The 26,615-nt window shown below is 44.9% G+C and overlaps 1 protein-coding gene across 1 annotated transcript; it reads right to left on the reverse strand.

Moving 5' to 3' along the window:
• Positions 1-2,364: 2,364 nt before the first annotated feature.
• LOC149351128 (uncharacterized) lies at positions 2,365-25,674 on the reverse strand. The gene is made up of 5 exons (XM_089580384.1): positions 25,551-25,674; positions 18,636-18,785; positions 15,586-15,750; positions 7,575-7,721; positions 2,365-4,586 (listed from the first exon to the last, which is right to left on the reverse strand). Exons 2-5 carry the CDS (start codon positions 18,774-18,776, stop codon positions 4,515-4,517), a joined length of 525 nt encoding a protein of 174 aa, XP_089436510.1. The 5' UTR covers positions 18,777-18,785; positions 25,551-25,674; the 3' UTR covers positions 2,365-4,514.
• Between the last annotated feature and the right edge of the window lie 941 nt (positions 25,675-26,615).

Consider the following 26,615-nt stretch of genomic DNA (forward strand, 5'->3'; position numbering starts at 1 on the left):
TTTTTTGTATCTCCTTCTCTTTAAACCTCGAGGTGAACTTCAACGATGCTAGGCCCCATCTCGTATAAGCTGAACAGAGATACCGCGCCTGCTTTTTCATCGCGTGTATGGTTGACAAGATTACCAGACACATGCGCATTCATCTGCTGTTCTCAAAGGTGTGACAAATACCGTTGTTTCAAGGGGCGGATGCCCAGTGCAGTACCGTGCCGTGTGCGCCAGTCGCTACTATATGCGTCACTGCATTAGCGGATTCCATTGGCTGGGTAAATGGTCCGCGCAGTGGCATCTTGTCGGCCGTGAAAAGCGGTTTTTACAAGGCGGAGCGTATCCTATGAGACCGATAGACACTACTTATCTTTCCTTTCCTCAAAATCAAACGGGTCTAAACTTGCACTCGTTTTGAGAAAAGGAAAGGCGCATAACAGCCTCAATTTGTAGGTGGACACCACCGCCTATGCTCACAGCGCGATTGAGGTGTCCGCTGTTCCAGTGAGCAAGTTACACATGCAACTCAGAGGGTATACACACAGACGGACACCGCTGAAACCCGGGGAGTGTGGCTAGAAGTGCTTTCCCACTAAAATATACCCAAACTTTGTCGTTCGCTTCTTCTCACAGCATTATTTAAGAATACAGCACGCTTTTAAATTGCCATTTTCTAATATCGCGGCATGGGGATTCTCACAAAACCCAGGTACCTTAATTACTGTTCACTGCATGCGCATGTGTCCAAAATTGGTCGTTCTTCTAGCATCCTCCCGTCTTGGAGGCTTTCTCTCCCCAATCATTCTAGCCCCGCAAAGTAACACATAGCAGCAGCCAGCAGGGCAAACCCCGAGAAGTGGTTTCTACTCTTCCATGAAACCTTTAATTACTTTCTCACACTTAATGACGATGTACCGTTCTTTGTGTGAAGGGGCTGCTTGGCAACTTTTGGAATAAAGCCATCACACACGAATTTATGCATCAGGAAGCTGGTGTTGTCAAGGAGAAGCGACTTTAACGATGAAAGGATCTGCGCCTCTTGATTACCTCCCTTTCTGATATTGGCCCGTAAAAAGCACGCAGAACTGCTAACGAATGCGCAGAATTGTGGGAAATCGACGGATTCATGTCTCTTTCGCCAGTTACCGCAAATACTAAGACTTTAGCAAAAAGTGTTACCAGCAAAACCAAGTGTTTTGTACACACGCAGCTCGTCGGTACAGTTGAGCCATTCGCTGAAACTGGAGCCTTACGAAAAATTCCCCGTGCTTCACCGCAATGCAACTGCAAAATAACTCTTCTCCGACCTTCACGAGCCAATCAACAGATGACTTCCATATGGTGCACACAGCAAGTTAATTGGAGCCTCCCCAATAAAGTTTTTTTTTTTCTAAAAATAAAACTGGGCGGGCGGGCGGGCGGGCCAGCCAACTCTGGTTCGGTTTGGTTTGGTTTATGGGGTTTAACGTCCCAAAGCGACTAAGGCTATGAGAGACGCCGTAGTGGAGGGCTCCGGAAATTTCGACCACCTGGGGTTCTTTAACGTGCACTGACATCGCACAGTACACGGGCCTCGAATTTCTCCCCCAAGGAAATTCAGCCGCCGCGACCGGGATCGAACCCGCGTCTTTCGGGCCAGCAGCCGAGCACCATAGCCACTGAGCCACCGCGGCGGCCCAGCCAACTCTAGCCAAGGTTTAAAAATACACATCAGCATAATAGGCGTAGGCCATCTGAACAATGTTGTTGACCACTTTACGTAGTAAGTCAGAGTATTTTATATTTTCTTCAATTGGGTAATTAAATAAACCGAAAAAGTTGACTTTTAGCTATTGCGTTTCAGGCGAAGATTAGTGTCAAATTGTAGAGCCTACCAAAAAGCGTCTAATTCGTCGCTTATTGAAAAGAAAGCGCCCGAAATACGAAAAATTCTCAAGGTACCATTATATCGCGCAAGCTTCAAGAAAGCACTGAGCAACAATTACATTGGAAAGACAAGAAAACGCCTTCAGGATCGCACATTAGAGGCAGCGCAGCTGGTTTGGTGTGGCGCGTGTATTAAATTTTTTTCGTCCTCCTTTCCTCTTTTTATCCCTGTGGAATCAAGTGAGTTCTGAAGACATAAAACTACGCAGGAGACAGGACACAGAAAAGATGCAGACAGGACGAACGTAGCTTTATGTCTTCAGAACGCCTTACCAACTAGCCTCTCATCACACACTTCTAGGAAACAAGTGAGGCAGCAAACCGATCGTGTGGTTTAGCCGTAATGTTTTTACTTTTGCCTTTTCTCGTTAACTCCTGCGTGCAAAAGTATGTAGCACAGGAAGCGCACCTGGAATAGATATGATATATGCAACTGAAACCGAAGCAAGATAGGGAGACAGAATTTTTTTTTTCTTTATTAAACTCCGTGACACAACATGGAACACCCATATTAGTTCTAAGCGATGAAAACAAGCCGTGCTGCGCGTCTAACTGCCGCTTTCACGCTGCTTACAGGAGCAGCTAAGGAAGAAGTAATCCAAAGACAGAAATGGGAAAAAGAAAGGATAATAAGAAAGCCATTTCGTACTATGGCCTTTGGTCTGAACGTAGTGAAGGCATGCCTACAGAATGAAAAGAATGGTGCGTGCCGGTTCCCTTATCTTTCAAACTGAAAAACAATCGCAACAAACACGTTATACATGTTTACCTTATTGCTACATTCCTTAGATGTCGCTTCATGTCCTGCATGCGAAGTCTGAAAATCAAAAAACACCCTCTTCTACTAATGGGCATAGTGGGTTTATTCTTGCTATGGATTGGCATAACAAACCGGATGCATTACAAGCACTCTGACTACGTTTCCGGCCCATTCACGAGCGGAATGCTGGGAATGTCTGTAACTTATTTTTCGATGTCAGGTAAACGTCCATAATGTTGTGTTCTCCCAGTAATCGCTCCATTGACGCGTTCTCCTTTGCTAGCTAGATTCCTGACATGATGATTAAATGTTTAGTTTGAAGATCCTTGCATGGGACTAGAGTACAGCTCACAATTCAGTGCAGTAAATTTTTAACATCATTTTTTATATACAGACATTGTGTCACAGTCTCACTGTGAGAATTTTCGTGAAAGGTATTATTCGTTGCTGCATACTGCGCTTCTATTGCGCGTCATAAATACGCACGTCGCAACGGACGCAAACATGCCGCAGTCCAAACCATTTGTGTTAGCAGATTGCGGCCGACTAACTACGATTAATACTTCTTCACCACTTTGAAAGCATTCAATTTTCTTTTCTTCCGCATGTTATATGCATTTTACATTTGTGTTCACAGCTAAAAAAATAAGTCTTAGCAGATATTCGAAGCCAGAGATGTCGTTGGAAGTGAAAGGGAAACTATACGACAAAGAGCAAAAGTTCGCTTATTTGCTTTCCAATGACCAAATTTGGAGCCCGGCACGCAGCAAGCAGTATAAAGGGACAAAATGGAGTGCGCTGGAGTACGCCAGGCTTGGCTAGAGCGCGCGAGCGGGTCAACAAAACGACCACTGACCGCAACTACTTAAACATACAAGTCATATACATATGAGCACCCTACCTATAACCTACTAGTAACACTTGGCTTACTTCCCTCCGAATCGCATAATGAATTGTGTATGCTTTGGTCAAGATTTGCGTGAACTCTGCTGTGACACTTAAATCCCAAAGGTACTGGAACGAACGGGCACACGAACTCAGGGACAGACGCACCACTACTTTTGACTAAAACTGCATGAGAATTTGGAAAATCAGACGTTCCCTGCAAAGTGCGACGTCTGTACGAGCCAACCTGGCATCTCATCGGGAGTGAACGTGCCTGCTGAAAGAATAAAAGGTTTCTGAGAGGAATTGGACGGCTTGCGACATCTTTTGTTAGAAACGGAAAGAAAGTCGTGGCCTCCGAGACGCTTACTACGCGGTTCGCCAGGCATGATGCCAGCGCACAGCCACGTTACTCCGCTTATCTCCGGGTTCAAACACGAAACCCATGCCCCCGTGCTTTTCCTCCGCACGACTTCAAGCACATATGCATGATGTATGATGGCGGCTGGTAAACAGATTGGATGGGGTAGTGCGCTCTGTGCGGAGTGTGCAAGGCACCTTCGTCATTCCTTTTGCCTACGACTTCCTGCGCTCTGAACGCTGAGAGAGGCATTGCACCTCTTACCCTTATTTTAACTCCAATAGCTGTCTAGTGATATACGTATGGTTAACATGAGCACTACTCGCATGGTGAAATCTTAGTTCGCAGTAGTTTCTTGGCATGGTTTCTTGACTTTTTGGCTTGTATCTCTAGAAAGAATGTGCAGTGGCGCAAGCCAAAGACTGGGACGTAGAGAGAAGGCGAGTTTTGTCTACGCCCCTGTCCTTGCTATGCGCTGCTGCTTTTTTTCTCGAAGAAATATTCGATGTTGTAGAGGTAGGAAAGGTCTGTAAGCGAGAGCTGTCCGAGTCAATCCGGCGATGACCTCCCACTCTCTTCGAGACTGGTCAGTGTCTATGAAACCATCTTCCGGATGATTAAAGCAGCGTGAGAAAGGTGTGCAGCTCCTGCGATAAGTCCCATGGCCTGCGAGGAAAGAAAAAAAAAGAGAAGGCATGCATGCCATTCGAATTATACCGCACTGTCGGCACCTTGAACTCCAATGCTGCAAACTGGCAAACGTCGCTCACGCAGTACAGGTTGTTCCTCGCTGTTTTCAAGAAATATCCACAAGGACCCAGAAGGCACAGCTATGGTTATTGGTGAGGAATGAGCGAGTCACTGAGGCCGAGATTCGCGAAGCTTCTCTTGCGTAAGTGCGGCTCGTGATCGGCCGGCACCTTTCTTGCTCTCGCGAATTGCCAACGCCTGAGTGCTGCCAAGTCCAACAGCGCAGGACTGGACGGCGCATACTCATCTAACGTAAGACAGTTTCTGATGCGTTCGGCCTCAGGATTCGGCACATCCCGCGTAGACAAGTCATGTCGGTGTATAGGTCACGGAAAAGGGAGCTACAAAGCGACAACACGAGGAGAAAAAGGCGACACTGGCGAAACTCTTGTAATTATGCCTCAAGAAAGGTGTTGAATGATTTTGCCTCGACCATGTGCGAACGTTTCTACGCCGTTCTGTTACATTTAGACGCAACTTGCCGCAGTGACAGCTTAGTAATTATATCTGCATATCACAGAGGAAAGGACAACTATGTCCTTGAACATTGCTGTTGCAGCCCAACTTGCAAAGCTAACAAACTTAAACTCTAAGCGTGCTGACAAGGCGTGTGAGTGGAAAACATTAAATATCATCTCCAAATATCAACAATGTAATATTTATTCTGAAACCCTTCAGGCCGCAGCACATTACTCAGGTCACGATTACAGTAGATTTCTTTGGTCTTGGGCTGGCTCACTGGGCTGGACATTAACGAAATGGAACGAATTAACAGTGCATTTTTTTTCTTATAGAAAAGGACTCTCTAAGCTAAACTACTGAAACATAACAAGATCAGTAAAATAGACACTCGAAGAAAGCTAACGAGAACAAATATTTTTTTCTTATGTGCAATCCGTGATTTTCCACAAAACCGACTAGGATCCGGCAACCTAACTTCAATCGTCATCATCTCGGTACACAGAGCGTGTCGAGCACCGCTTCAACAGGACGTAACTCTCACAATCATTTTTTTATGCCCTATTTTGCCAAAACTTTCGTCTGGGCTAGCTTTAAAAACACCTGGCAATGCAAAATCAGACCTGTACAGACGAAATAACAGAAGCACAATACTGGCATAAAACTTAAAATTAAGTGTTATTCCATACGTGCCCACCTCCTTTTATGTATGTTTACGAGGCCATATCAACATTAGCGGAAAAGCCAAAGTACTACGTCCATAACAAGTTGAAAGCAAGGCTGGTCACCAACCCCGCAAAAAACGATACAGTCAAACTTGGATATATCGAACATGAAGTGGATCGCGAAATATTTGTATATATTGATGATTCGGTATATAAAAATCGCAATAGATAAGGTTGTCTGTAACTTACAAGTAAGAATATATTGTACCCACTCTACTGACGCGCTTCTTATAGCGACGTGACGCCCGCCGACGTGCTAGCAACGCGGAGCTCGGTAGGCGTTGCTAGTCTGCTACGTACCGAAGCCGTAGTGCTTTGTGTCTATCCATTGCTTTTCATAAGACGTCTAATCCGGTTACCAGTATACATTATAAGTAGAATAATCTTATTACAATTGAGGTAAAGTTGGTTTCCGCAACACTTTCGGCCATAGGCGCGCGCATGCAGGTTCTTCATTAGGGGGAGCCAACTTCACCGCAGCGCCCCCCTACCCCCTCCCACCGATTCCCTTACAATCAAAACGCAGGTAAATATGCAAAATGGTTACAAAAAAATTATTTAAATTTGATGGAATTGCAAAGTATATAAAATAATATTGAGTTTTTACTTTCATGTGCAACGTCGGCAGACGAAGGCAGTCCCTGCGCTGCTGAGGCATTAATGTAACAACGCGCTTCCGAAGGAATTCCCATTTTCTGTAAACCACAGAAATTCACGACACATCTGTAAAACCTCCAAAGATTGCCTCAATGTGACCTTTTTGGAACGCAACATCACGGGTCCTCGGTCACCATTGTGTTAAAAAAAATTGGCAGTGGTTTAGCTCTGGTTAAACCTGGAAGATTGCGAAAGCAACGAGTAGAGAGAGAGAGGCGATGGAGAGCGCGCGGCAGCGGCGGCGGCCCCGGCACGATAGCTATGCGCCGCTACTCCGCATGCGCAACTGGCGGGCGCGGCGGCGACACGCCAGCTGTGCGCCATGTGACGTCACTGCTATTCGCGCATGCGCAGTATGGCCTGTCGTCAGCTCCGCGAAATGGCTCGGCGACTCGCGGAGTGTTGCTTTCGCAACAAAAACCTGCATGGCCATGACCCTGCACTGGGTAAACAATGAGGAGATAGGTCTGACAGAGTAATGGTATGGAGCAGGCTTGGCGCCCCCGTTTGATAAATAAGGGGGGGGGGGGGGGTACATCTTAACGTAATGCAGAACATAACTTTCAAATACAGAATTTGGCAACCACTGCTCGTGGCCCGCAGGGAGCTGTATTACTCCGCTAATCAATCACAGCACAAACAAAATCAACGTTTAAGTGCTTTAACAAGTCAAAGCATCCAAATAATTTCGCCTGGAATTTCCTCTTTTGATTGCGTTTTTTTTTAGGTAACAAGAAAACTGCAAGGAACAGTGAGTTGCTGTCACGAATGTGGTCGGAGCTTCACAGCAGACAGAAGTTTTATCCGACTATAAATGCTTTGTTCTAAACATCGCGTTGCAGAGGGCGCACTGTTAAAAACAGTTTTGTTTTGTAACACTTCTCCGGATTCCACACGCTAACTAGCGGGAAAAATATTCAGATGAAAGTGACCCTGTCTTTCTGACTAGCGCATGTCACCGACTCCCAGTCGAAGTGCTCTTAACGAATAAGCGTGTCGTACATTTTTTTTGTTATCTTAATGCAAATAACGCTCACATAGGAGACACGGGAGTTTTCCTTACCCCGAGTGCGTTCCCCATGTCGGAGTTGAAGGTCACAACTAAACGCTGATCGAATACCAGCGCAGAAGGCGAGGAGCTGAAACAAGCCAGGTGAGCGATGGAACCGCAGATGTAGAGCAGGGATCCAAGGGCGTGGAACGTCAGGAACTGCAAAGAATGCATGCGCAGAAGTAACCAAACCATCGGAATGGTCTGAGCGCAAAGGGAATTGAGTGTTATTTCTTCCTTCCGCTCAGCAACGCTGACTATAGTCAACTGGAAAAAAAACCTCTTGCTGAGAGATCTTAATCCAGTGTGCACGTAGGTGTGTGAAAGGACCTGCCAAACGATTTTAATCTCGCTGTTCAATGTAATCGAGTTTGTAGGTCATCGGTAGAGAAGCACACTTTCGTGGCTTACATCTAGAAAGAAATGACGCACGTGCCCGGAAGTGACACCACGAGTGTTAGCTGACAGCTGATGGTGTTGTACGAGGAAGGCTCTAACACCAGACAGACTGACCGGTTCTCAGAAAGCTCCACAGGAGTGATTGCAGACAAGATTATGTCATGGGTGGCTGGTCGAATCGCATAGTTGCCTCATATTTTCCTGTCATTGCCTGACGACTGAGAATGACACCAGCAATTAGTTTTGTCCAGAACAATATTTCGAAGCACAGAAAGTTCTCGATCACGAAGAGGTGGACTCAAGCGCTTACGCACTGCTGTCTTTGCCAACGTTGGCTACGCATAACCGGAAACGTATTGCGAGGAGACGCAATACGTTGGCTACGAATAACATTGACTACGAATAACCGGAAACGTATTGCGAGGAGACGCAATACGTTGGCTACGAATAACATTGGCTACACATAACCGGAAACGTATTGCGAGGAGACGCAATACGTTGGCTACGAATAACATTGGCTACGAATAACCGGAAACGTATTGCGAGGAGTCGCAATACGCTGGCTACGAATAACATTGGTTACGAATAACCGGAAACCTATTGCGAGGAGACGCATGAAAATTTTTACAGGAAGTTCACGCTTACCTCAGAGGTTGTCCACTTATTTTTGCCAGTTCCTAACGTTTATTCTTTATCGAAAATTTCGCAGACTTGGTGAACGGAAAGATTTTGGCTAATTTTGTAGGTCTTTATCTAGAGGAAGAAATCAGCTATATAAACGCAAACACTTAACGCTGTATAGTGCACACACTTATCTACTAAACAATATAAAATCCAATGACATATTATTTTCGGATAAGGAAGTATTGGTGTGGATGGCGATTAAAAAAAAAATATTTTCTATATATTTTACATTCTGTTCAGATATTGTACACTAGATGGATATTCATAAGCATTAAACATGTGCTGCATACTATTGCCGGTGTAGTAAATACAGCTCCTCTAAACAAACCCCTTTTTTGCCCACACTGCTGTTTTTGCCAATTTCTGTTACGAACAACTTTGAAAACCTGGTAACGACATGCCTAAAAAAATTTTATACCATATTTATGATTGTCGTAAAGTGCACCCTGTTATCCTTGTCGATTTCTCAATTCTGTTTTTCTTTTTTTAATTTCACAAACCTCACGCTCAGGAAGGTTTTTGCTAACTTTGGAAGTCTTTATCTTAGAAACTAAATAAACTAAAACCATAACTAGTTTAAACTGCGTTATTAACCAACTTATTTGCCCAACAATATGAATTTCACTCATGTATATTCTACGGGTAAAGAAGTTATATTGCGCAAACTTCAAGAAAGCACTGAACAAATGTTTTGCATGCTGATAAAAAAAATTATACCCTGTCAGTGTGATAGCCGTGCGCCGAGGTTTTTGCGGTTAATAGCTTTCGTTTGCCTGTATTTTGCTGTGTATTGCAGGGGGATCTCCAAACTACGGCTAGAGGTGTTCCGTGCAGCACGCGGGGGAACACATCCCACACCAGGGCGTCTGGCGCCCGGCCCGCCGGGACCATGGCCGCGACCATGAGGCTTGGCTTCCCGCATGCATCGCGTCGGGGATCTAATGAATAATCCTTTCCTATTCGTACACAGCCTTGTAAGCCAAGTTGTGTCTGGCTTTAGTGCGCTCATTCACACGGATTGACCCTGCAATCGTAACCCGAGCGTCGTCGACGCCTGGCTGCGTGGGCCTCGGTAAGGACGAAACGAAGTGCGGTCTTCGCTAGAGAGGCGTGGAATCCTATCAAATTCCTGGGCAAGCGTCAAATATCACGAACATGCTGTCAGCCTCAAGAACTGGAAGCATAACGGCAAGATGCAAGGACTCGTGTTAGTCAAAAAAACCGTAATTGATCTATGTATCTGCGATACTGTTTTTCGATAGATTTTGTGTATCGGTATTAGGTATCGGTATCCAAAAATCAAAGTATCGGATTATCGATATTGAAAATACATTTTAATTTATCATGTCTTTAACGATACTCGGTACTCAAAAAGAATTGTGTTCCCGATTTTGAAGCTGTTGTGCGTCAGACTTCGGGCTGGCGGCGTTCGCTCACGGGGGTATAGCATACTCTGAAAAAAAAAAACAGATTAGAATTAGTAAGGACGATGCCAATGTCGTTGGCCCGGTCAGTTTTCTTTCTATATACGTTCGCTGTTTGGCAATGAGACGACGTATACGTAGCGCTTCTTATCACTAGCTGGCAGAAGGGACGAGGAGACTGGCTCACCGTTGTTGTAGAAACAACAACCCGTTTTGCACCTGACGGCGATATAGATGCAGCACAACCGGTACAAACGCGTAGAGTATAAAATACAATAAGCTACAAAAGCTGCTCACCAAGACGGTGTTCACGAAGACATTTATGCAGGGTTAGCCAGTGGAAAGACTGAACACTCTGGGGTACAATTACGGACGGTTTTACGCGCAGGCTCGACCACCTCTTGGAGATAAAACCTAGCGCAAAGGAAGCAACGGTTGTGCTGTTCTTGACTGTTATTTCAAATTGAGGTGGATGTCAAAATAAATTAAATATTTCCGTCGTCATTTTCAGGAACTTACAAAGCTGTTTCTGACTTTGTCAACGCGGCTCTTTCCGACCGCTGGTTTAAGCAAATTCTATTGCTTAAGACCTCTGGTTCGAGCAAATGCTGTTACTTAAGACCTTTAAAGGGCAACTGCAGCACTTTTTTGAGAATTTTGCGACATTCAAGGATACAGATCTTTATAGGCTGCAGGTAAAGCATGCCAAGTGTTTTTTCACTGGCGTTTAAAATAGTGACGTAATCGACGATTGAATTTTGCGCTTCTCCTCAATGCACCGGAGAAGTGCAGGGAAACTCAGCGTGACGTCATGGAAGGTATGATTTCAAATTACCGCTGTCGTCAGCCACACCCTGCCCTGACGCGTTAGACGCTGCCAAACAACTCTCGGCAGGGTTCGCCTTCGGTGGCGTTGGTTTTTTTCCTTCAAAGCACGCGTTTGTGCGTTGGAGATGTACCCATACCTTCGATGACTTCATCATGCGCCCCCCACTTGGCGTTGTGCGCTGCGGAAAAGCTGGAATGGCGTCCGGATTTTAATCGGCGATTACTTCACTATTTCAAGTGCTAGCCCAAAAAGACTTCGCATGCTTTACCTGCAGGTTTCACACATTCGACCCTCTTAAGCTCGTTGATTTCAAAAACCTATGCAGTTTCCCTTTAAGTAAAGGTAACATTTAAATAACAGAGGTTAGTCAGGCATGTTTTTCCTAATGTATCTTTCATCCCTTTAATTTTTTCTTGTTTTCTTTCTAGTTTCTAACGCGGAATGTCAACTTCGAGCGTCTGTTAAACACAGAGGAAAAGAACTGTCCGTCTTTCCTAAGCGCACGGACCTGCAGTAACGAACTGAAGCCAGCAGAAAAAGTTTCTAGTTTCTTCTTAGGTAATGAAGTGCTCACAGGCCGGTTCACGTGAACATTAGCTTAAAAAAAAGATGCTGCTAGGCTGCTTACGGAAGTTACCGTTTAAGCGACTCCATGAGTCGGTCCCATACAAGTTATAACAAAGCGAGCTGCTCCGACAGTGTAGACTAAATAAACTGGAGCTTCAAAAAAATCAATGTGACCGGATTTGTTTAAGCCATTTCGCAAACAATGCGCTGTGTCGGATGCACTAAAAGTTGCAGAAACCACGAATTTTTTAAACCTAGGCAACCATATTATCAACTTTATTAATATTAGGTATTTCAGTGATGTATTGAAGTATCGACGATACAGCATCGAGTATCTGTATCGGAAATAAATTTCTTTTCTGTATCTTGTATCGGCATCGGAAATACATTTTTTGGAGAGTATCGGGTATATATATCGAAGATACTTTTTTGGAGTATTGTGCCCAGCCCTGGTAACTGAAGACTGCGATAGCGGCGCCGAATAAAGCGTGGACGCCATGGAGCGTTTTTTCAGCGGATTAATCGGCCACGGGGCGAAGTTTTGTTTCTATTCTTATAAATTGTAATAAATATAATATACATTTTAGAATCTTTATATTTGCTTAACATCAATATTTTTATATGCAGGTTTGAAGGTTTATTACAACGAAATACGATAAATCAGAAATGCCTAAAAAATTAGTGCAGCAGAAGGTATCGAAATAACACTGTCTGGGGGACCTCCCATCATAAATACATGAGTATAAGTACACAAGTTCGGCAGATGAGCTGGAAAAAATACACGTGACATTGAAACCTATTGGTACAATTTCTGGAAATTAATAAGTTGTACAGTAGTAAACGGTGGCAGAATTTTTCACATAAGACAAAGGCATAAGGAGAAAGGGAGAAGGAAAAAGAAGAGATCAAATACTAATGTGCTATGTATAGATGCAGATATTATAAAAAAGGAAATAGAGAGAAATCAAGATATTCGAAATGAGGAGCAATGCTGAGCGTTTACTGTAGGAGCGGGGAACACAAAAGCAGAGTAAGGCAAGCTTAGGCATGTCATGAAGCGAAATGAGTTGAAATGAGGTAGTTTTTAGTAGGGTGTGAAATGCAGACCAAGAGCGCTCTCATTTAATTGTTAGTGGCAGTGAATCCCAAGCTTTTATGGCGAAGAAAAAAGCCGTTTGTTTTTCATAATTAGTGTCCACTTTGGATAGTAGAATATTGTTCTGTTCAGAGAACCGGGTGTTGTTACTATTAGCGAGGAAAGACGCGCAGAAACAAAGTAGGTTATTATCATTATAGACGCAATAAATTAGAATGCCTAAACTGAGATTAAGAGGAATTTTATCGGCAGAATGTTGAGCTCAGAGTAGATGAAGCAGAGGCTGTGCATAGACTAAAAGGTACAATTCGAAGCGCTAGATTTTGAAGATGAGAAATGCATGGCAAGTGACTTGAATAGGTATTACCCCACGGTGATATGAAATAGTAAATATGAGAGTTAATGAAAGAAGAATACAGGGATAACATGGCATTGAAAGAAATATCTAGTTTTTATTAACACCCGTATCTCAAATGATTTTTTCTCATGGATTTGGTATGTAAGTTAAATTCAAGCATGATGCTGGGAAATGTTGCGAATTCTGAGGCAGGAATAGTATGATCTCCCAGGTAAATGTGTGAGCTCATGATAACTTGATTTTGATGAGAGCGAAATATTATGAAATTGGGTTTATATGGGTTAAGTTGCAGCAATTTATTTGACACCATAATATAATGTTATGTTAATGCATGGTTATTTTATCTATTAGGCATGTTAAATTGTGAGCGAATACTGTCGTATCATTCGCGTAAAGTATACAACTTGTGTTAGGCACGAAGGTAAATTATTTAGGTAAATGAGGAAAAGAAGCTGACCTAAAATCGAGCCTTGTGGCACTCTAACTTTATAGTTAAGGGGCGAGAGAGCGTTTCTTGTAACTGGACAACTTGTATGTAGTTATGGTAGAGAGAGGTAAGGGAGTAGGTTTCTTGACACTCACGAAATGAACAAGGGAGGGGAAAGCCTCTGGGCGCTCACCAACGTTCCGACAAGAGGACTTGAATTCGTCTGGACAAAGAGTTTATCATTGGTGGAGTTTAAATAGGGCCAGAATCTTTCAAGGGCCTTCACTCCGAGGAGGAATGTCCGGTGAAGAGAAGGAGGGCATGAAGTGGGAAGGGTGTTAGGATGGCGAGTGTGAATCTTGTCCAGGCATGATGGCATCTAAACAGGATTAACCGCTGAACCTGCAAAACTGTGAAAAGAAGTACGCCAGCTCAGTATAATGGAATCCGAGGGGGTGTAGCGATTATGGGCTTGAAGGGCTGACATGGGGAGCTGCGACCGTCACACGATGCCACCTGTCGACCTGGTGAAATAGTGGTTAAGTAATAAGAATAGGGCCATTGACGAGGACGGCAGAAACTGCTTGGAAGCGAGGAATCGCAGCGCCAGAAATAGGAATTAAACTCATTAGCAATTAGTACACACGCCATCGGAAAATTCTGTTGTTCTAGTTTTTTTTTCAGCTAGGTTCAAGAATTCCTTAATTGTTTCCCAATTCTTATCAGTGTTATTTCTGTTTCTAAGTATTTTATTTTGGTAGTACCCTTGTTTAATGCGTTGCAGAGATAATATCCGAGTATTTTTGAAAGCGCTGGTTTAGTGAGCGTTAATTGACGGTTTTTGAACTTTTTTAAGGTTAAATTTTTTTAGTTATAGAACTTAGAAGGCGTTTGGTGATTTATGGGTTCCGGAAAACTGAATGCCATTGAGTGGTGGGATTACTGATGTCAATATGCTAATTATTTCTCTTAGCTTCGCGGAAAAAATTACTGAACGCGTTATTGGCAGATGTTTCTCGTAGTGTATTATCCTAGTTAGTCTCAGTGACTATCTCAACGAAACGGTTTCTATCAGATGATTATTTGTTGCGTTTCCTGGAGGTTAAGTTATTAGGTTTTTTTGTTTTTATGGGGTTTAACGTCCCAAAGACACTCAGGCTACGAGGGACGCCCGTTATTAGGGCATTCGATTAGAAAGAAAGGGCGTAATGGTCCGTGATGTCGAAATTGATGACTGCTGCGATCTGAAGTGAAATAACATTCGATAATACATGATCAATCAGGGTGCTGTAGGCTTGAAGAGCAGTGCGCGTAGGTGAAGCTGATAAAGAATCCAGTCTATGGCCGATCAAGCAGTTGGTGTAAAAAAAAACAAGAGCTTTCAGTAAAATCTGTTATGTCAGTAGTAATGCCCCCTGAGATGACGTTGATCTTGTTTTCACGATTAAAAGTTTGGAGAATGACTTCTAGTTCGTGGCAGAAGTATTCGTAAGGTGCGGAAGGTGACCGATAGATACAGCCAATGATAGTGTTATTGCTTGAATCAGAACTGTACTTGTCAACTCCAGACAGACTGATTCGCACTTTTCTGCTTGAAACGCGGTGTCGTGATTGCATTGGTATGATATAGGGTTTGAAATAAAGATTGCAGATCCACCGTACTCATCCGCTGACCTATGATATTATTCAATAAGGGAGTAATTACTCAATGGCAGATATTATTCAGCGTGATAGCCAGGCAATGTAAAAAGTCTGTCAGCGTCTAATAACAACCACGTCTCAGAAAGACAGACGCGTGAAAGGTTTGTAAGTTTTTGTTTATATTCATTTATGTATTTGCCGACCCTCGTCGCCTTGACAAATCTATAATCCGGCCCTCTAGCCGAACAACTTGGAGACCTCGGGCCTAAGACAACTCTGTTTAGACGAGAGCAAGTTACCTCTGATATCAACGCGAGATCCGCACGTTGCCTAACGGTATAATGGCGAAGATAATTTCGACAGCCTGCGCGTTCTTCATCGCATGGCTCACACCCGTCCCAGTGCTCTTTTAATTAAGGGGCAACTGAAGGAGTTTTAGAATTTTACTAGATTAAAGAGATAGATTGTGGGAAACGTGCAAGTAAAACATGCGAAATGTTTTTGCGCTAGAGCTTTAATTGGTGACGTAACCATCGAATGAAGAGCACTGCGCAGTAACAGCCAGCAGGAAGGAAGAAGGAGTCGACGCGCAACTTACGTAGAGCGTGGTAGGCACTGCAGGAGGTTTCGGCGACAGACTCTCCGAAAGCAGAAAGAACGCACACTGGAGCCAGTAGCTGAAACTCAGCGCCATGAGGAACAACAAAGTCGATACTGGCAAGGCCACTGACACCGACAGAGCGTAGACGATGACCGACAATACCTGCGCAAAGAGAAAATTTGTTTGGTGGCACCTTGGGACGTCAGGTGATTCAATCCGGCGTTATAGGCGAAGATGAACTAGGAAACGAGCAATAGGCGCATCGTATAAGGCACGCTTGTGACATAGCGAAATTCGTTAGCCTAGCCATATTCGTGTCGCAGTAAAACATAACTGGTAAGCTTCGTTGCCGACAGCACATAGTGGCTGCATCCGTAGCATTGTCAACAATTCCGCACTCAGCGCTCAGGGAACACAGTGAGCTTTGACGCATTATCACAACTGGCATGTGCAACTTGGTAACTGATCCCTCTGGACACCTTATCGCGGGCGCACCTTGGGTGCCTATCTGCACACGCAGTATGGAGCACAAATACGAACTCTACAGCGCACCGCGAGACCGTGACATGTGTCCTCTGGATACCGAGTAGCCACTCAGTACTCATGTCTGGTTAAATCCTGTAAAAACGCCCTTTTGTTACTCCTCCCATAAGGAAAAAAACATAAATGAAAGAGAGAGGGAGCCCGGACCAGGAGAGCTCTGATGGGCATAAAGCCAATACGAGATAAAAGAAAAGGAGCTAAACGCTAAAAAAAAAAACTGGTTTTAAAAAAAGGGGGTGGGGATGTAAAAAAAAAGAAAAGAGATGAGCCCAGAGTCACTTCAAGTTGTCGACACAACATGCAAACAAAAAGAAAGAAAAGAAGAAACACAAAAAAAAACAACGAAAAACAACAGGAAAGATAACCCCAGGCAGGGTGGGCAGTGAAAGAAGGCGGCCGGGAGGTAGCAGCTGAAAAGTTGGAAATAAGAAAATAGAACAGGTACACAGGCAGCAAAGAGCAGTATAACAGACGCAGAACAAAAAGCAAAAAAAAGCAGGTACAGAACGCTTGTGAAGATAACTGGATAGCAGTGAAGCATAAATACAGGAAGACGGCAATGAGAGACCGACACAGAGGTCGAAAGAGGAAAGATGAAAGTAACAAAAGAGATGAACCGTCAACAAAAGACAGAAGTAGACGCCACAGGAAAGAGAAAAGATACTACAAGTAGGTGAGATGGGAGAGAGAAAAAAAAATACATGTAGAGCGATTAGATAGCAGAAGTACAAATAAACGAATACATTTAAACAAAAACGCAGTTAAATAAAGAAACAAAAGGGAGACAAATCAGACTGTAGAGATTAAAGACAAAATATTCTGATGCAGGAAGAATTGGCCGGAACTAAGTAGTGGTTCAAAAACCAAGCATGCCAGTCAAACAACGGCAGTGCGGGAATATGACTTAAAACTGATAACATATTACTACAAAATGAGGTGTAAAAACCAAGATGACAGAAAACAAAACCAAAAAAAAAACGAAAAAGATGCAGGCAGCGTAAACAAAGTGGAAAAAAGGAACAATGGAAGCACCAAAAGGCAGGAACAGGTGAAAAAGTGGACAAATAGAGAAGACGCCCACCATTACTTCGGATTTATACCATACAAGACACCACACGGACCAAAAGAGCAGGGGAGGGTTATAGGATGAAAAGGTAACTAAAGCATAGATATACCAAAAAGAGAGACCCATAAATACCAAAAAAGCATTCTAACGTTTAAAGAGGGAAAAGAACGGCATATAGAAAACGAAAAAATGTACATGTAAACCGTTGGAAAACTTGCAAGCCAGAAGAAAGACGAGAGAAAAAATAAAACAACAAATAATAAGAAGAGCATAACACGGTGCCAGGTGTAAGAATCAAAAGCGAACAAAACAAGTTAGCAAGAATCCAGTTCACAAATAGTCCAAGGAAGCTCTACCCAAACGGAAAACAGGAAGTGAAAGTCCTCGCAGAGACTTAGTAAAAGGCATGCCCATTACACAGATATTAAGGGCTTCTAGAGCTCAAGCCTCAGTGAGCAAATGGGCTGCATATAGAAGAGTCAGAAACACCCAGACTGCGCCTTTTCCGGGGTGGAGAAGTAACTGCGATAGCTGTTCTGTCGTGCAGCGTGTATGACAGCGATAGCTGTCACCATCGCCACCGTCAGAGTCACAATCAAATTATAGACGTGCGGACCGAGACAACAGCAGTGCAGGTGTTGTCTCTTGTCAATCTATAAATGCTGTTCTCTTCCAGCTGCGGTGCAGACTACTAGCTGCAAAATTATTGTGTATTGAGGCGCCACTAAAAGGGTTACGCGAACGGTATGCCTCCCTGCGCACAACGCAGCCCGTCAAAACGCGCAGCACTCATTCCACACTGTAAGAATAGTGTGACACGACCACTCAGCAGACGAAAGGACGCTGACGGCAGAGTGCATGCGAAGTTTATTCTGCATGGAAGCCATAAATGCATCGTTGTCACTAGAGTATATGCAGTGCTGCGGCTACCATGATAAGAGGGAGGCTGGAAGAGTGGAGGAGTCGTTGGACACCCGTCGCACGCCATGCAACACTGCGGGTGCCCCTCATGTGTGCGGATGAGCCTGCCACATGCGTGCATCGGTGCCGAAGCGGCTTCCGTACAAACTCAGTCAACTTGAACTTCTCAAAAAAGTTTGGTGTATGGTTTATGGGCGTTTAACGTCCCAAAGCGATTCAGGCTATGAGGGAAGCCGTAGTGAAGAGGTCCGGAAATTTCGACCACCTGGAATGCTTTAACGTGCACCGACATCGCGCAGTACACGGGCCTCTAGAATTTCGACTCCATCGAAATTCAACCGCCGCGGCCGGGATCGAACCCGCGTCTATCGCGGGTCAGCAGCCGAGCACCATAACCATTGGGCCACCGCGGCGGCTTCTCAAAAAAAGATCAGAGAAAAAGGCAGTCACCAGGAGTGCCTACCCATCCCTCTTCCTCATAAAGCGCAACCACAGCGTCCTACATGAGTGAGCTCACCATCTCGGCCACGGTGAGCAGGCCAGCGAGGCTGGTGATGAACTCCGCGTTGAGGCGGGGCCGGAACGGCGGAGGAGCGGGGGCGAGGCTGCTCGGCCCTGTAGTGATGTTCACGGGCGTGGGGCCCACAGCCATGGACATACTGTCGCGCTGCAATGAAAAAATGAAAACACACAAGAAAAGTAGCGGCACAATTAGCCGTACGGTGTCGTGGGAACCCTTACGCTCAACAGGCAGTCCTGTGAGGAAGAACCCTCCCCTCCTCCTTTTTTTTTCGTTTCGAACACCACTTGCATCCAAGGGCACAATAGAGTTGGAGCTGGTTATTAAAATTCAAATTAATGGGTTCTTGTTCGCAAGAGAAACGCTGTGCACTATGGTGCGCGTCACTATGACGGTCTCCGGATTAATTTCGCTACCTGAGGTTCTTCAGTGTGCCCGGAACATGATCGAGTGTTTGTACACTTGGAATGCAATCAAAGTGCAAGGCCGTGATGGGATCGAACCCGCGCCCTCCTGCACGGTGGCAGGACGCCAATGCCACTAAGCCAACGCTGCGTGCTTTTGCTTGCTTTAGATGCGTTACCCCGTTCGCATCGCCCTCGAAGCAATCGAAGACCTCCCGTTCCTCAGCTGACCAATGCCGCTCTGACGTCTTGATGGCCATTTCTTCGACCCAGAGCAGGGCAAAAAACCTGGGAGTCTGTTACCCGAGCCGTTAATTAAAGATTAAATTATATTGTCATAAACAAATATTCAGCTGTGTTGCCCCCTAGCTAATTCACAAAATGTCTGCTGCGTTCGCAAGCACTTCGAAGTGGAGAGAGACAAGCGATTTCAGGGAGAGCCCCCCACTCTGTATATACCAGGCTAAACCGCAACATTTACAGACATCGGACACGTCACCCGACCAGTGGGTGGTACAGTCAGCCCGGAATGAAACGCGAACACCCATATGCCGTATTTTACTACTTCGCACCAAGATATCCTAATCTTCCCACTCTCAATAGCCCACCGAACTCCCTAACACCCCCCCCCCCCCCCTCTATCCTTGCTTTCTCGGAATCCCCTCCGTTGTCGGTTATTTTGCCTTCGCATTACATGTCATGCCCATGCCCATTTCTTCTTCTGGATTTCGACTAAGATAGCATTAACTCGCGTTTGGCCTCCTGTCTCTTAACATTGCACATATCATTCTCCTTTCCATAGCCCGCTGCGCTGTCTTCAATTTAACTTCAACCCTTTTCGTTGTTAGCTTCCACGTTCCTGCCCTACAGGGCAGTATTGGTAAGATACAGCTGTTATATACTTTCCTCTTCAGGGATATCGGTAAACCGCTATTCATCACCTGAGAGTGCCTACCGAATGCACTTCACCCATTCTTTTTCTCCTAGTTATTTCATTCTTGTGCCCGGGATCCGTGGTCACTACCTGCCCTAAGAATATGTGTTCTCTGACCACTTCATATGTTTTAATGTCTATTGTAAACTGCCGTGACCTTCCGAGACTACTCAGCCTTACTTTATATTCCTTCATAATAATTTTTAGACCTCCCTTTCTGCTTTGCCTGTCTAGGTTCTGGATCATGTTTTTTTCGATCCATCCTCTGAGTTAATTATCAAGACAATGCCATCAGTGAATTGGAGATTACTAAGGTATTCTCCATTAACTTTTATCCCCAACTCTTCCCAATCCAGTTCTCTAAATACCTCCTGTAAACACGCGATGAAGAGTACTGAAGAGATCGTGTCTCCTTGCTTGACACCCTTCGTGATTGGTAGTTTATCAGTTTCTCTGTGAAGAACTATGACTGCGGTGCAACCGCTATAAATATTTTCCAGATCCTTTACACATGCCTCTCCTACACCCTCGTTACGAAATGACTGCTGATGTTTCGACTGATTCAAATGCTTTCTCACAGTATATGATGGTTATATACCTATAGCGGTGGGTTATATTCTGCGCATCTTCCGATTTATTTATTTACATGATACTGCAGACCTTTTTGGTCCAAGCAGGAAGGGCAAAAGCAACAAGAAATGGTTACAGAGCATCTTACGTACATACATATGTTTAAAATTCGTGCATGCAGATATAAATGCACTCCGAAATACATCTTCGTCAGTCTAAAATAGTCCCAAATTCAGAAGGGCATTTTCAGGGCATTTTCGCCATCACCTGACTGGTGGCGTGAACGTGGTTCGTTTTCGAATAGCATTTCCGAAAGCCAGCCTGGTCCTTTGGTTGACTGTAGTCTAAGGTTGATCTAATTCGATTAGCAATTGCCTTAGTAGATACGTTGTACACAATGCACATTACTGATCGGCCTGCAATTTTCATGTCCTTTACATCCCCCTTCTAATGTATTAAGATGATAGCATCCTTACTCGATAGTGTAATTTCCTATTGATTGCTTGTACATTACCGTCTTTCCATAGAGTATGTTCGATCCTCTCCATATCATACTTCTTCATATCGTTTACCTTACGCTTATTCATTAGCATTGACAGTTCTGCCAGCTTCATCTTATCAATGAGGTCAGAGCCTTTCATACTTTGACGTTTTTTGATCAGGTCTTTCGTATCCTGAGACAGTTTGTCAGTATCCTGTCTAGCTATTCTACCCCCTACTTCAATTGCGCCCTCCTTGATGACCTTCGTGAGTCTATCGTAAATCTCCTGAGCACTAAGTGGATCATCTCCTGTTAAAACGAAAATATGTTCCCCAGCGAGATCCTGAATTTTCTACTTTCCATCTTACCGCTAACTCGTTGATGTGCTTCTTCTGTACTAGTTTCCTCCGTTTCCTATTCAAATCCAGGCTACTTCGAGACCTTGTCGAGCGCCTCCACACCCTTTTATGCCAGGTGGCGCGCAAAATATGAAGTCTATTTCATTTTTACTCTAGATGTTCGGGTTCTAGCTTCCACGTCCACTTCCGGTTCTCATGTTTACGAAAGAAGGTGTATATAATCGGTAAACTATTTCGTTCTACGAACTCTACTTGTATATCCTTTCTGTTATTCGTGGAGCCTATGCCGTAGTCTTCGATTGCTTGGTAGCCTGCCTGCTTCTTGCTTACCTTGGCATTGAAGTCGCCCATCAATACAGTGATCCACGTCTTCATAGAACATTTTGACTGTCTCGTTATCATTAATAGATATAGGTGCGTAGGCCTGCACAGCCTTCAATTTGTACCGTCGGAGGCAAAGTATCTGGACCGCGTGCTCCGTAAACGAAACTCGTAGCTCTGTTATTAGCCGTCGGCTGCAGACCACAATGGTGGAGGTGATAGTCAAAACCTTCTACTTTCAGTCTTCACAAATATGGTCTCCAACCGGCGGCTCTTAACAGAGCAGTCGATTCCGTTTACGGACGACGTGGTCCAGAGACTTTTGTTCCCGATTGCACACATTACTATAACTGCCACCCTCTCGTTAATGCTGCAGAATTCCTTTAAGTTGCCAGTTATATCCTTATTGATCAAGAATCCCACACCAAGCTCTCAGCGGTCTGTTAAACCACGATAGCATAGTACGTGCCCGCTCCTTAACATTGTATCTGCTTCATCTGTCCTCCTAACCTCCCTAAGCCTTATGACATCAAATTTAATGTCCGCTTGTTCCTCGAATAGCACTGCTACGCTAGCCTCCCTGGATAAGGTTATAGCGTTAAATGTTACCAGTTCCAGTTTCCAATGGCGGCCTGTTTGGAGCCAGATATTCTTAGCTCTTGCATCACATTGTACGATCGCCTGCGCATTTTTTTTTTCCTGAATATGAGAAGCACAGTACTCGGCAACTTCAGGGTTGATCCATCGGCTTAATGCCTCATATGAATATACTTATCTAACTAAATTCAACCTCGCCAAAAATCACGGCAGCGGTGACAAAATCGCTCCTGCAGGCCACTGTTTCCTGTCTATGCCACGACGAGCATAGTTCATGCACTTGCTCTCGCCATGCTCTCTCATGTAAATGCCTTGTGTGCGAACACCATTTCAGATGCCTCCAAACCTGTGGGCAAAGTTGAGCCCTCCGGTAATCGCCAGACATGATGAGTATGAGGAGTCAGTAAAATAGCAGCGGAGCACATTTAAGCCATATGAGAGGGAACAGGAGCGCGTGGCCACCGAGCTTCGTGAAGCACTGACGCCGAGAGCCGGTAAGAATTTGCGGCAAACACATGCCCAGTAAGCACGGCCGGCTTCTCTTTCCTCGCATGTACCTGGCGCCGCCTATTCTTGTAGGCTGTCGGAGGCAGTGCTTCATTAAGCGCGGAGGCCACGCGCTCCCGTGTTCCCTCTCACATTGCTTCTACTTGTACAGAGTGAGCCACAACGTGGAAACGCGGCCCGACCTTTTTCCCTGAGCGAGTTGCCTCGTGCACGCACTGAAGCAGTCGTTTCTTTTTTCTTTTTGCACTAAAGCACTTCGCACTGCACTGCATTCTCCGTCATTATTTCCTGTACGTCGCTACCTTGCTCGCGTTGACTGGTTCCGCGATAGACTTCGGAGAGAGTCAGCATGCTGGCACCGAAAGATGATGACTCCGGCGTTGCCTACGCAGCGTCTTCAATGATGAATAGAACAATACCCTTTGGATTCGCTTCCGCTCATAAACTCCTGGTTCATCTCAGTGGACTCAATTCGGCCCTTGACACCATATGGAAGGCATTCATTTAATCGCATAGGTTCGACGACTAGTTTTTATAACCGCATTATTGTGTGTCAGGGTACATTTCCACCTCAGCCTTGGTTTCGGCTTACTGCTCGATCCTATAATCACGAAAACCTCAGGGTGCTTGCCTCGGGGGGCCCGGCAAACACCTGAGGTTTTCCCTCCCTTGTTCACTTTGCGATTACCAAGATCCGTCTGGCCAACCTCTCTCTACCATCATCGATCCTATGCTTCACTCTGGACCCAGGGAAAAGAAAACTTGCTTTTGTGGAAGAATTTTCGCAAAGAAATCGGCATCCTTGATATGACCTGCTGTACTTGGACAATAAATGAAGGGTTGGCTGTACCTTTAGTGTCTCCCAGAGGCTTTCTAAATGCCAAACGTACGGCCACCAGTAGCTGCACCAGTTAGCGGAATGTGGAATATGGGCACTAGGGGCACGACAAAAGTCATGCTCTGCGTTGCTGCCGCTTGTGGACTTTACAAGGAAGCGTGACCCGAAATGCCGCAACTGCTGAGCAACACCGTGCACGCAATGTTTCACCTCCCGTTCAGGCGGTTGGCGAAAGATAATGCGTCCAGCTCCCGCCAAGAAGTTCCCAGCGGTCCAAGTTCCTGCTCGGACATGACGTTCCACTTCTGCTTATCTTTATCGAGGCAGCGCTAGCTGACCTTACTACAGTTTCTCTGAAGACGCTGTCAAGGTATAGTGGGCCTTCATTAGAAGACTCGGCATCACAATAAAACAATAAGACAGGCAGCACTAGAGAAGGAACACATTACTGGGACTTCCATCTAGCACAAATGAACTAGCCCAAACAAAAATTCTGTCAGAAGGAACCTCTAACTTTCTGTTGTACAGCTTTGCGGGCTAGCCACAAGGCCGGGTAATCCATATACACGGCGTAAACGCCGCCTCACCATACGTCCAGGAAAAGCTGAGCCCCGCACCGCACACGCTTCGCCGGCACAAGCAGCCTAACGCTCTTCTCATATTCGGTCAGCTCCACAAATTACTGTCCCATAATCCCGGTCGTGTACTCCATTACTAATTTAGTAGCTTGAGTCTGTCTTGCACCAGGTCGTACAAAAGTCATTAATACATGAACCGTAGGAAAAGTACCAATTTCTCACATTTGCGCACGCGAGAAAAAGCATCAACCACGTGTTGCATTGAACTTGTGTAATGACAAGGGCAGGATACCTTCACCAAGATTCCGGATATTATCAGGAAAGTGAAAGGTGTTAGTCCGGTAAATTTTAAGTATTTAATATACGGCTAATCTCTGATCTCCGGACATGACTGCAGTGACTGTCGCTGTTAACATTCCGCAGCTACGTAGAACGACCTGCAAGACTTCTCCGGTCACCTAGATCAGTAGCAGCTGACCCAAAAGGTCTCGTTTTTGCGGTTCTGGGAGCAGATCTTTTTTGTTGTTATTGTTCTGCTGCTGCTGAGCAGTTCAGCTAATGAAGAAAAAAAAGACAATTTGACGCCGCCGTTCTACAAAGTCAGTCATTTGAGTAGTCATTACTGGCTGACTTTACAGACCTTATAGCCTCTGACCGAAACATCCAGCGAATACTGAAACCGCTGATAACGCATGCTTGTGGATTGCAACGCTTTAGTCACCGTTTTAAATACAAGTGCAAGGTGTACATGATCAAGAAGAACTCTAGTTTGGGTTAGTTGGTTCATGATTCAACAGGAAAACGGCGCAAAAGACGCGGACAAAAGAGACAAACACGACAGGACCAGCGCCAACTTGCAACTGAATTTTATTTCGCACCAAACCCGCCTTTATGTAAGCCAACACGCCCTAACATCCGTGTAATCACACGGATGTTAGGGCGTGTTGGCCCTTAAGATATCTGTAAGATATCTTACAGTGATCTTTTCTACTGCCTGTGCGTGATTACACGGATGTTAGGGCGTGTTGGCCTACATAAAGGCGGGTTTGGTGCGAAATAAAATTCAGTTGCAAGTTGGCGCTGGTCCTGTCGTGTTTGTCTTTTTTGTCCACGTCTTTTGCGCCGTTTTCCTGTTGAATCGTGTACATGATGGCCGCAAGATTAAGGTACATGAGACATTTGCAGCGGGTATAGTCATCACTGTATATTGCTTATTCCGTCGCAGAGTTTCTTGAAACCAAAATGAAATGGAGGAAGTCGAAAGCTGTTACTAACGTAAAATGGCGGCACGAAGGATGGAAATAACTGAGGATAGAGGTTTACCTTTCGTTAGCTTCCGGAGTGAAGACGACACGCGGACGCCGCTAGCCGTGCAGCCGCCGATAGGGAACAAAATAGTCCACACCGCGAACTCACCTTGAGTGGCAAGCCGAATGTGTTGATCGAGAACCGAAGAGATAAACAAAGAAGGTTAAGCTTCGGCACGAGAGATAATCACCGGAGCAACGGATAAGAGCCGAACAAAAGGCGCGCGTCACGGGCAGCTGCACGCGGCTAGGGGAAGGTGGAGGGAGCAAGTGGAGTTACTGGGCGATTCGGAGATGCTGCGATTGGAAGCGCATGGGCTCCTCTGCCGTGGAGCAGCGTGGCATGTCGATCAAAGCAGCGAGTTCGAGCATGAGTCGCAAATAATGACAATGTTTATTTAAGCTGCCCAGTACAAACTCTAAGGACCTGTTATTGCTAAACCATGCACAAAACAATGTACAAACATTTTCATAAATAGAAAAACAATGAAGACAAGAGCGAATAGAACTGTCAAGACAAAAAAAAAACGTGTCAGTGCAGCTGCTGCGTCAGGACAAAATCGTGACAAACAAACAGAAAGCATAGCAAGAAAGCTCAGCGCAGAGGGTCCAGGCAGCCGACCTGAGTGTAATTCAAGGCGCGAGTAAAAAGAAGAGAGAAACGAAAAGAGCGAAAAAAAGAAAGCGATTATGTGTAGATGTGAAGGGTGGCTAAAGAACCACGCTTTCTTTTTCGTTCGAAAATAACACCCCCCCACCCCAAAAAAAAAAATCTGAGCGCTTCATAACCTCCCCCCCCCCCCCCCTCTACGGTACTTTTTTAAGTAATGCTCAGCTTGTTGAGGAACTCACAGAAGTTTCATGCATTGCCGCGACCATATTTTAATAGCGCTCTTTTTCCTCTCCCGACAGTTCCGCGTTGAAATTCAAACAGTGGCTCTTATTTTTGTGTTTCAGTAATTATTCACGAATGTTCTGATGCATTTGCGCTTTGTGCTGTTTATTCTAGAAAAGTATGATCTACGTAGTCGGGGCTCTATAATAGCAAACGGAAGTTATTGCAGAAAAGAGCCACTCATCT

The sequence above is a fragment of the Amblyomma mixtum genome, chromosome 3, assembly GCF_055824585.1.
Source record: "Amblyomma mixtum isolate Tamu chromosome 3, ASM5582458v1, whole genome shotgun sequence".
Lineage (NCBI taxonomy): Eukaryota > Metazoa > Arthropoda > Arachnida > Ixodida > Ixodidae > Amblyomma > Amblyomma mixtum.